This window comes from Anolis sagrei, chromosome 2 (assembly GCF_037176765.1).
Source record: "Anolis sagrei isolate rAnoSag1 chromosome 2, rAnoSag1.mat, whole genome shotgun sequence".
Taxonomy (NCBI): Eukaryota; Metazoa; Chordata; class Lepidosauria; order Squamata; family Dactyloidae; genus Anolis; species Anolis sagrei.
In genome coordinates, this window is record NC_090022.1 from 166,963,533 (window position 1) to 166,975,868 (window position 12,336).

The window sequence follows — 12,336 nt, forward strand, 5'->3', positions numbered from 1 at the left end:
AGAGGTTCTCTGCTCTTTTAGGTGTGGCTGAGACAGAGGTTGGGGAAAACCCTTTGTTTTTGATTCGTTCCAGAAGATACGGCAAGGAGGGTAGTACTGTAGTGGGTGGGTCTTGTTGTGATGAAGTGAAGACTGGATCCTCAAACCACTTTTGATGGCTTTGGGGTGTACAGTTTGTGGGCTCTTACTAGCCTGATCAGCAGGACTGAGAAGCTTTTAATGTCTTCCAATGACGGTGGCTCTAGGTCTGCATGGTGATCAGACTCCTCTACTACCGAAGATTCTCCTTCTTCAGCTGTTTCCCCTGCACGAGGTCTGGGGTTGCTGTGGAAACTGGTGGCCTCGGTGCCAAGGCTCTCTCTTGAGCTTGAGGTGATTGGGGGCGTTGCTTGGGTGGTGGGCGGGACACTAGCTGGAAGTTGTGGCTATGCCCTGATCACGAGGGTGAGCTATGGCTCCTTTAATAATTGTAGTGGGGATAATCCCCGAATTCAGGGAGTGGAGGAGGGTATCGAGGGAAACCAGGCTCTCAGGTGGGGACCGAGAGATCTCCTGTGTAGGAGGGGGAGCGATGTTGGAAGCGGGAGGGACAACTCTCTCTGCGAGTCTTTCAAAGAGGAGATCAGCTCCGTGAGTCTGGCCTTGATCTTAATGTTGCCTCTCTCCTCCATAGTTCTGGCTATATTGAGGCCATGTGAACTCCTCCTTGGAGCTGCCCCTCAAAGCCAATGCTGTTGAGTGTTCAGGAGGGAGCTCAGTGGAGAATTGTGCCTGTGAGAACTGTGGCTCCATCGGCATCAGGAGGGGATGAATTTTCCGACCCAGAGAAAGCATCTGCCCAGGCTTGAATCTCAACCCCTTGTTGAGGACATGCTAGCCCCAAGAGTTGAGGGACTCTGGGGCTTTCTGCCATCAAGTTGCCCCTCCCCCCTTGTGCTTTTTATCACCATCCTTGGCAGGAAGTTTTTGCCTGCTCGGGGGGTAAGTGGATGGGAGTCTGCGCCACCTTGATGGGCTGCGGAAATGCCCAAGCCGTTCTGAGGGGGGTGCTTTTGCTTCTCCACGGAAGCTTGGTTTGCTTGTGGCTAAGTTGGTGGATGCTCAATTGATATTAGGGCGGATGGGGCCAGAGCCTGTTCGTAAAGGAGCACTTTTAATCTAGTTTCTCTGGGTTTTTTCAGACCTGTGGAGTAAACCCCTGCAAACTTGACAGAATTGGGGGATGTGCCTCTCTCCTAAACAGAGGAGGCACTAGGTGTGCCAATCCAACTGGGAGCTTTTCCTTGCAAGCCCCACATTTTTTAAAGAAGGAAGACATGTTGACTGGCTTGATTTTGTTAAGTAAGGCGGTCCAAATCGGTGTTGGAGAGAGGCAAGTGGCAGGTAAGTTATTCAGTCCAAGTCAGATGGTAGGAGAAAGGCTTGGGAAGTCGTAAATCAGTCCAAGTAAGTGGTTGGAAAGTTCTTGTGTCCAAGTCATCAGGAGAAATGCCTAAAGGTACTAAAGAGACTAGAGAGATTCCTACAGGCTGTTTGAACAGCGGAAAAAGAAACTAAGGCTGGTCCTCACCCACAGGGCTTTATACAACATGGGTGGGGCCTCCGCCAAAATGTCTCATTCTAGAAGGTTCTGAACTGCTGCACATGCGCAGGAAAATCCCATATGTGAAAATTTCACAGATGCCACAAAGAAAAACTATATGCACTATTTTTATATATGAATTTTCCCCTCACGTTTGCAAGTCTCTGCAAATCCTATATAGATATCAATAACATAGAAGTACCTATATATCTGTATTTCTGTGTGTATGCATATGAATAAAAATAATTTTATCTATGAATTTTCCCCTCACATGTTTGCAAGTCTTTGCAAATCCTATATAGATATAATTATTTATATACAGAGAGATGTCCAGATAGATATATATGAATGTAGCTATATAGGGCTTGCAAATATCACAGGGGAAAATGCACACTCAAATATATGTAGACATGTCTATTTATTTATTTATTTATTTATTATTTACTTCACTTGTATACCACTATTCTCAGCCCTTAGACGACTCATAGCGGTTAACAACAATAATAGCAAAAATTCAATGCAGCATAACAAGGTATTTAAAAACCATTAACACAATAGCAGACTAAGCAATTAAACAACAATAAACATTCATTCCTTGGCGTCTCATAACTAGAATCATGATCCAAACTCGTCATCTGTAGTTCCATTTTCTAAAATTCATTGCACTGCCTATTCAAACGCCTGTTCAAATAACCAGGTTTTCACTTTTCTCCAAAATACCATCAATGAGGGAGCCAATCTAATGTCCGTGGGAAGGGCATTCCACAGCCAAGGGGCCACCACCGAGAAGGCCCTATCTTTCGTCCCAGCCAGCCGTGCCTGTGTTACAGGCAGGATCGAGAGCAGGGCCTCCCTGGAAGATCTCCAAGTCCTAGTGGGTACGTAGGTGGAGATGCGATCGGATAGGTAACTTGGGCCAGAATTGTTTAGGGCTTTAAAGGCCAAAGCCAGCACTTTGAATTGGGCCCGGTAGCAAATTGGTAGCCAGTGGAACTGGCGCAACAGAGGGGTTGTATGCTCCCTGGGTGCCGCCCCAGTTAGTATCATGGCTGCCGAGCATTGGACCAATTGAAGCTTCCGAGCCGTCTTCAAAGGCAACCCCACGTAGAGAGTGTTGCAGTAGTCTAAACGGGATGTAACCAGAGTGTGGACTACCGTGGCCAAGTCAGACTTCCCAAGGTACGGGCGCAGCTGGCGCACAAGCTTTAATTGTGCGAATGCTCCCCTGGTCACCGCTGAAACCTGGGGTTCCAGGCTCAGTGGTGAATCCAAGATCACACCCAAGTTGCGAACCTGCGTCTTCAGGGGGAGTGCGACCCCATCCAGCACAGGCTGTAACCCTATGCCCTGTTCGGCCTTGCGACTGACTAGGAGTACCTCTGTCTTGTCTGGATTCAAATTCAATTTGTTCGTCCTCATCCAGACCGTCACAGCGGCCAGAAACCGGTTCAGGACCTCGACAGCCTCCTTAGTAGCAGATGGGAAGGAGTGACAGAATTGGACATCATCTGCGTACAGATGGCACCGTAACTCCGAAACTCCAAATGATCTCTCCCAGCGGCTTCATGTAGATGTTAAACAACATGGGAGACAATATTGAGCCCTGAGGAACCCCACAAGACAAAGGTTGTGGGGTTGAACAGGTGTCTCCCAGTAACACCTTCTGAGATCGATCCTCTAGGAATGACCGGAGCCTCCAAGTACCTCCAAGTCCCATTCCCGTGAGGCGTCCCAAAAGAATACCATGGTCGACGGCATCGAAGGCCACTGAGAGGACCAGCAGCACCAAAAGGGACACACTCCCCCTGTCGAGTTCCCGGCGCAGATCATCCACTAAAGCGACCAAGACTGTCTCAGTTCCATGCCCCGGTCTGAAACCAGACTGTGCCGAATCCAGATAGATATGAATACAGATATATAGGGCTTGCACATATTGCAGAAGGGAAATGTACATATATAGAGAGGATATAGGATTTGCAAACGTTTCAGGGGGAAATGCATATGTGATATCTATATGCATATCTAGATATGCATATTTAGATATAGCATACCATATTGCTTTTGTTGACCCTACTTTTCCACTTACAGAGCTAGTGTACTGTTTCAAACATTCAAAAACATTTAATCTACCGATGCCTCAATTAATGTAATTTTATTGGTATCTATTTTTATTAAGAAATTTACCATTAGCTGCTGCCTTTCCCACCCTATGGTTATACTTGAGTCAACATGTCTTCCTAGTTTTTTGTGGGTAAAGCTAAGTGTCTCAGCTTACATTCAGGTCAGCTTCAGTCGAGTATATACGATAAATGGGGAGGGTCAACAGAATTGATTATCCCATTTTTCAAGTAGAACTTTTTAAAAAAAACACACATATGCAGACACCAAAACTCAATTCAGATGCTGGGCTAAACTGTGATTTGTGTTAAACTCCAATTTAAACTTCCAAACATATAAATAAAACAATGACACAATCTTATAGATATAATGGGGTTTAGGCCTTGTCCATACTAGAAAAATAATTCAGCTCAGCTTTGACTCCTGTTAGGGACACATGCACCCATTATAATCTTGATTACCACACAGTCCCTTCAACAGAAATCACATGAGGACAAAAGAGACCACCATGACTTCATTTCTTTATCTCTAGCATGCACGTCTTCTTGTTTTCCTGTCAATTTTACAATCTACCTTGCACTCTTCACTGGATGCTTTCCTCATCCAATCCCCTTCCTCATTTGTATCCAACTAAATGATCATGAGTGAGTGTTAAATGTCTCCCAAAACATATGCACACAGGATGTAGGGAAGGAATAATGAGAGGAGAGTCCAAGTGGATGGTGGGGATGATGGTGGCTGCAGGAGGAAGGGGCTTTGGCAGATCCAGGAGTGTCATTGTGGGATTGATTGGGTTGCTTCTCTCACCTTATGAAACATTTTAGACTGGCTTCTCTGCGAGTGAAATAATATTTCATTTCTGGTCCAAAACAAATATTTTATTACTCACATTTGTGTCTGCGTGCTTCCTTCCAAAGAATTCTATCTTCTCCTCGGGTAAGGAGGAGGAATGAAGAAGTTAAAGAGCTTCCACCACCCCCTCAAGCCTAGTGGAGACAATTTATCACGGCTGACTGTTTGCTAGGCTTCACCTCAGTTAGCACCATGGGGCAGTGAAGGCCCCATGAAGAGGGCTGAAGAGTCTAGCAGCTCAGAGATACCTCAGTTAAACATTTCCATCCTCCAGGTTCAAAGAAATAAAATGGTGCTACAGTGGCTGCTGTTCACTTCACTTTATTTCTTAATTTCTCTGTTGTTGATACTTTGGCAAAACACAGGGTGGCCCTGTAGTTGCACTGATTCTATTATTTTCCCTTATAAAATAGGAAAACATGAGGACTTCCACACAGCAATTGTGCAAGTCACCTTTCCTTTTCTATGATCTATGAAGAAGACATTCCTCGGACATGAACCATAGAATAATAGAGTTGGAAGAGACCACATGGGCCATTGAGTCAAACCCCTGCCAAGCAGGAAAAACACAATCAAAGCACCCTGACAGATGGCCATCCACCCTCTGTTTAAAGACCCCCAAAGAAGGACCTTCCACTCTGAGGCAGAGAGTTCCACTGTTGAAAATCTCTTATGGTCAGCAAGTGTTTAGGTGAAATCTCCCTTCTTGTCATTTGAACTCATTACTCTGAATCCTAGTCCCCAAGGCAGCGGAAAACAGACCTGTTCCCTCTTCCTTAGGACATCCTTTCAAACATTTAAATCATAACACCACTCCTCAGAACAGTGATACTGTACACGGAATGTTAAAAATAAAACAGCAACAGCATACTTGCTGGAGAGAGAACATCACCGCCAATCTGTCCTGGCCACACAATTGGACCCCAGTTCCCAGTGACATACTAGTCTAGCAGGAAACACATTGCAAAAAACCTCAAGAAAAACCAATCCTAATTTTTTTTTCTTAATCACATTAAAACAGTGAAAACAGTTGTACAATTTTGTGTGCTCCAACAGCAGTAGAACTGAGGTGGGTGTGGATTTTTTGCTAGTATGAATAAGGTCTTAGTTTGCAATAAAAATACAATCAGGCATATGACCAGAGAACTGGGTAGAAGAGTGCAGCTGTAGAGCTACCCCTACTTTTGTTTTCTGCCCTCTCAGCACTTAATTAATTTTCACCATTCCCACTAGGATACCACAAGGAAACTAATTAAACACTCAAAACTCTCCTAACATAAATCAATTATTATGAATATATATATATAACTTTCAGGTCTCTGTATTGACTTCTAGGGTGGCTGAACGGCCACTCAGTACAGTCAGCTGTGCAATAATTAGAATTGTGACTACTATGTGATGTTGAATGCAAAACCAAAACAAGAATCAAGAATAAGAACCAAGAATCCTTGCAATTGTTCAAACCTGAGATTTTTCCAGCAGGTCAACTAAAATAGGAGGAAGTTCTTCAGCATCCAAATATTCAAGTAATTCTCCCTCTTCATAGGGAAGCCGAATTGTTTCTGAATCTGCATTAAAATGAAAGAATATCCTTCAGCAAGCATCTACTGAGTTCCTTCAACTGTAAGATATCATCGATTCTAAGTCAAATCCCCATTTTAATACCACCACCAAAAATACAAACGATACATCTGAGATTCTAAGACACACCCCACTTTTAGAGATGTTTATCTAGGAAAAAATGAGTATTAGAACTAAAGAAATACAGTATTAATTCATTGTTCTAGTTTGCAAGTATCTGGGTTGGTTTTTTTAAAAAAAATAATTATACATAACCATAATTACCATACTTTTTTTTTTCATTCCCTTCTCCCTCCCCACACCCACCCTTCCCCTTCCCTGTTGACAACTTAATCCTTTGTTTCCTGTTATATGAGCCTTCTTCCCATTCTATTTTTTCTTCCATCTTTCATCATCTGGTTTAACAACCTGTAGCCATCTGTTAAATGGAGTCCAAATTTCTTTAATTTTCTTCTGTTTGTCTGACCATGGGTTTTTTTGCTTCTTATAATATCCATAATATCCAGTTGTATTTGGACCCACACATATTCATATCATTTCTCAAGTGTCTATTTCTTTTTATCTTTCCACCCCCCAAGCTATTGCTGTGTGTGCTGTTCTAAACATCATCATGATTAATTCTTGGTCTTGGTCCTTAATTCTTCTATCACCATATAGCCCTATTAACAAAATTTGCATATTTATATCAAATTTTATTTTAGTATGTAATCTAATTCAACCTGTTTCGTAATTCGATTCCAGAATTTTTGTATCTCTTCACACTCCCACCATAGATGTAGCATGCTTCCCGACTCTCACAATGGCAGCATTTGGGATTTAATCCCTGAATCATATGTGGCAGCTGAACTGGTGTTCTACACCATTTTGTTATTATTTTCAATTCTAATTTCTTGTATTTTTCTATTTTTATTTTATTTAAACCATTGATTATCTTTTCTATTTTTTCTTTTCCTAGCCCCCCTTCCTTTTCCCACTTGTTTTCCAATATTCTATACGTAGATTCCTTATTTTCTATCATTCTTACATATATATAAAATACTAGCTGTCCCCTGCCACGCGTTGCTGTGGCCCAGTCTGGTAATCTGGAAAATAAAGTAATGAGAAAGTGTTGGCTTCTAATATATGCAATGTCTTTATGCTTGTGGATAAACAGTATTTCTTGCTGTTTCTTTGTCAGTGTTGTGGAGATTGTCTGGTTTGCCTACTCTGGAATATGCAACATATCATTGTCCTTCTTTAGAGGTCCCTTTCAAATCTTGGATACTGCATCTGTCATATACATGTGTGTATGTGTGAATGGCTGAATGGCCCTTTGTCAGGAAGGCTTTGATTATGTTTTCTTGCTCTGGTGAAGGGATTGGACTGGATGGCCTTAAGGCAGCCTTTCTCAACCTGGGGTTTGGGACCAAACTTGTGCCAAGTTTGGTCCAGATCCATCATTGAGTCCACAGTGCTCTCTGGATGAAGGTGAACTACAACTCCCAAACTCAAGGTCAATGCCCACCAATCTCTTCCAGTATTTTCTGTTGGTCATGGGAGTTCTGTGTGCCAAGTTTGGTTCAATTCCAATGTTGATGGAGTTCAAAACGCTCTTTGATTGTAGGTGAACTATAAATTCCAGCAACTATAACTCCCGAATAACAAAATCATAATTTTTTGAGTGATGGTCACTCCTTGTGTTGTGGACGACTTGTTTCCCAATTTGGGGTTGGATGTCCTGTAATCCCTCATCCACTCCATCTTGCTGAGGTTGAAGATGACTTTCTTTTTGTGAGAAGACCGAGTCAAAGAAGGTATTAAGTAGTTCTGCCTTTTCCCTACCCCTGGTCAGCATTGCCCCATCTTCTCCTCGAAGAGGCCCTATCGCCTCCTTGTTTTTCCTTTTCCTACTGACATAAGAAAAGAAGCCCTTTTTATTGTTTTTAATGTCCTTGCAGACTTGGCACAGCTTACCAAAGTTACAAACAAAACAGTCAATTGGTGAAACCATAGGGATGTCCTTTCTTTCCTTTTTCCTCTAGTTGCTCAGTTGCCTTCATCCAAATGGTAGAAAAAAACTGAGATCTTTTTATCCCAACCCTGAGCTACTATCTTTTAGAAAGCGTAGGCCTTCCCTATTCCAGCCCAAGGTTAGTTTTGGAGATGAAGCACATAGTGCTCAATAACTATCCCAATAGCCCTCAATAACTATCTCAATAGTCCTCTATACTAAAGAGCTCAAAATCTCAATATGCTTCTTTATAGCTCAATTGAATCTCAATTTCTATCTATAACTCAATTAAGACTCAATAAGCTTATCTATCTCAATTAAGACTCAAATGTACTTAAAATGATTTTTTCAGAGCTATCTGGCTAGCCTAGCAGCGGCTTTTCTCTAAGCTAAAGGGAGGCAGAGAGATTCCAAAATGGAACCCTCAATCCAGGAAAAAGGGCGGTCTCTAAACCCAAAGAGATATTTTCTAAACCAATAGCTGCAAAAAAGGCCTGCAGTCTGGTTTCCAGCCTCTGCCAATGTTAACTCTCAGGGTGCAGCTGAGACTGCAGCAACCCTGGGGAAATGCAAAAGAATGCTATCCCATACAACTAAAAGGCAAATGCAAACCATGCTCCTGGAAGACGGAACACCGAGTTTTTAGCATCCTCTATGTTCCCTATAATCCTCTCCCTTTCCCATTTAATAGCATGCCTTCTTAAATTTTTCCTTTAATTGCCCCCTTTCACCATGTTAGTAATTATTCCTCCGACTCTGGGCTTTTGCCCTTACAGCTGCATAGATAAGAGGTTCCCCTTCCCAATCTGTGCACATTAAACTATCCCCTAGACTTTCATTACCCCTACCTAGTGACTGATTATGCTTATTATATTTTAACAAAACATAAATCATACTGTTAATGTTTAACAAATCAAAAATGAAATATTTCATACTTTGTACCTTTATCCAGCCCTGAACTAGGGTATGGATGGGTAAGCATTAATAATTAACAAACTCTCCTATATAAACTGCAGCTACTTCAGTCCTTGTGTGTCCAGGGAGGGAGGAAATATACAGTTGCTTCAGGAATAAGTTTGAGTTATTCCATTATATTTATTGATCTTCCTCTTCTTTCTCCTCTTCCTCTCCTTGACTATCTTCTGGGACTTTGCTCTCTTTACTCTCTGAGGAAGTTTTTCTATCTATCTTTCTTCTTCTTGCTTGCAGTATTCCTCACTCCAAGTGTTTTTAGGAGTTCATCCGCTTGTTCTGGCACTATATCGCTTCCCTTGTCTAAAGTGTATAATAGCCATAGGAAACTCCCAAGTACACTGTACTCCACCTGAATAACATTGCTTCGGCATAGGGCTGTATATCTTGTTCGATTCTCAGAGTTTCTTTAGAGAAATCTTTTCTCACTGTAATCAGCTTATTTTTATATAGATGTCTCTTCCTCTTTAAATCTTTAAACACCCTTTTGTATTCAATAACAAACTTAATAACCACTTGCCTTGGCATTGCAGATACGGATGATTTCATGCCTCCTCTTTTGAGCTCCAGTGCAATCTATCAGTATTCATTAATGACACTTCTATTTTATTTTTTTTGTAACCATTTTACAATCTTTTCTTTCAAATTTTCTGTTTTTTGTTTTCCTCTGGCCAGTTTCCCAGTATCATAGAATCATAGAATCAAAGAGTTGGAAGATACCTCATGGGCCATCCAGTCCAACCCCCTGCCAAGAAGCAGGAATATTGCATTCAAATCACCCCTGACAAATGGCCATCCAGCCTCTGCTTAAAAGCTTCCAAAGTAGGAGCCTCCACCACACTCCGGGGCAGAGAGTTCCACTGCTGAACGGCTCTCACAGTCAGGAAGTTCTTCCTAATGTTCAGATGGAATCTCCTCTCTTGTAGTTTGAAGCCATTGTTCTGCGTCCTAGTCTCCAAGGAAGCAGAAAACAAGCTTGCTCCCTCCTCCCTGTGGCTTCTTCTCACATAGTTATACATGGCTATCATATCTCCTCTCAGCCTTCTCTTCTTCAGGCTAAACATGCCAGTTCCCTAAGCCGCTCCTCATAGGGCTTGTTCTCCAGACCCTTGATCATTTTAGTCGCCCTCCTCTGGACACATTCCAGCTTGTCAATATCTCTCTTGAATTGTGGTGCCCAGAATTGGACGCAATATTCCAGATGTGGTCTAACCAAAGCAGAATAGAGGGGTAGCATTACTTCCTTAGATCTAGACACTATGCTCCTATTGATCCAGGCCAAAATCCCATTGGCTTTTTTTGCCGCCACATCACATTGTTGGCTCATGTTTAACTTGTTGTCCACGAGGACTCCAAGATCTTTTTCACACGTACTGCTCTCGAGCCAGGCGTCACCCATTCTGTATCTTTGCATTTCATTTTTTCTGCCAAAGTGGAGTATCTTGCATTTGTCACTGTTGAACTTCATTTTATTTATTTATTTATTTATTTGCTATATTTATATACCGCCGTTTCTCAGCCTAGCCGGCGACTCAACGCGGTTTACAACATAATATAACAATCAACAGTATACAGTTAAAAGCATAAAAAACATAAAAAAAACATAAAAACATTTTGTTAGTTTTGGCCCATCTCTCTAATCTGTCAAGATCGTTTTGAATTCTGCTCCTGTCCTCTGGACTATTGGCTATCCCTCCCAATTTGGTGTCATCTGCAAACTTGATGATCCTGCCTTCTAGCCCTTCATCCCTTCATCTAAGTCATTAATAAAGATGTTGAACAGGACCGGACCCAGGACGGAACCCTGCGGCACTCCGCTCGTCACTTCTTTCCAAGATGAAGAGTGAGCACCCTCTGGGTTCGTCCATTTAACCAATTATAGATCCACCTCACCGTAGTTTTGCCTAGCCCACATTGGACTAGTTTCCTTGCCAGAAGGTCATGGGGGACCTTGTCGAAGGCCTTACTGAAATCCAGATACGCTACATCCACGGCATTCCCCGCATCTACCCAGCTTGTAGCTCTATCGAAGAAAGAGATCAGATTAGTCTGGCATGACTTGTTTTTGATAAATCCATGTTGACTATTAGCGATGACTGCATTTGTTTCTAAGTGTTTGCAGACCACTTCCTTAACAATCTTTTCCAGAATCTTGCCCGGTATCAACGTGAGGCTGACCGGACGGTAGTTGTTTGGGTCATCCTTTTTTCCCTTCTTGAAAATTGGGACCACATTGGCCCTCCTCCAATCTGCTGGAACTTCTCCCGTTCTCCAAGAACTCTGAAAGATGGTTGCCAATGGTTCCGAAATGACTTCCGCTAGTTCCTTCAATACTCTGGGGTGAAGTTGATCTGGCCCTGGGGACTTGAACTCATTAAGAGCGGCCAGGTATTCCTGGACGACTTCTTTCCCAATTTGGGGTTGGATGTCCTCCAATCCCTCATCCACTCCATCTTGCTGAGGTTGAAGACTCTCTTTTTGTGAGAAGACCGAGGCAAAGAAGGCATTAAGTAGTTCTGCCTTTTCCCTATCCCCTGTCAGCATTGCCCCATCTTCTCCTCGAAGAGGTCCTATCGCCTCCTTGTTTTTCCTTTTTCTACTGACATAAGAATAGAAGCCCTTTTTATTGTTTTTAATGTCCCTGGCAAGTCTGAGCTCGTTTTTTGCTTTAGCCTTGCGGACCTTTTCCCTACAGGTATTGGCTATTTGTTTGAATTCTTCTTTGGTGATTTCTCAAGTTCGCTCATCTGCTTCTATCTTCTAACACTGCAAGTTGTCCTTTTAGTTTCTCAATTTCTTTCATATTACCTTTAAATTGTTATTCTGTAGCTGTTAACTTGTTTGTAAGAACACTCATTATTTCCCCCATTTTACTCAAAGTCTCATTCATTATTTTGAAATGGTTTTGTAGTGTTTTTCTCAGTTCCTCAATCGCTCTCTTATTTCCCTCCAAGTCAGCCTGGGTTAGTGGAGGTTCCTTCAGAGACATTATTATTGAGCTAATAAACCTTATCAAGACTTATCACTGTGTTTTTTGGGTTTTCTGGATAATCTTTACTTATCTTCACTCACTCTTTGAAGTATCTTCCAACTTCTGTTTTGTCAACTCTCCCAATTTCCTTTTTAGGGCTTAATTTCTTATTTTTTTCAGAAAGAGAGATTAGAGTACGACTGCTCACTCCAGCCACATGTGTGTCTGTTTTTTTGTTTTTGTACATTGTACATTAAAGAGAGCATGCAA

The 12,336-nt window shown here is 42.2% G+C and overlaps 1 protein-coding gene across 14 annotated transcripts in view; it reads right to left on the reverse strand.

The window, feature by feature from the left end:
- The window catches only part of SUPT20H (SPT20 homolog, SAGA complex component), a 101,964-nt gene that overhangs the window by 65,440 nt on the left and 24,188 nt on the right, over positions 1-12,336 (reverse strand). For all 14 annotated transcript variants that reach the window (XM_067464072.1, XM_067464064.1, XM_067464070.1 and 11 more), the window contains exon 7: positions 6,017-6,120. In XM_067464072.1, coding sequence (XP_067320173.1) covers positions 6,017-6,120 — 104 coding nt within the window. The remainder of the gene's footprint in view (positions 1-6,016; positions 6,121-12,336) is intronic.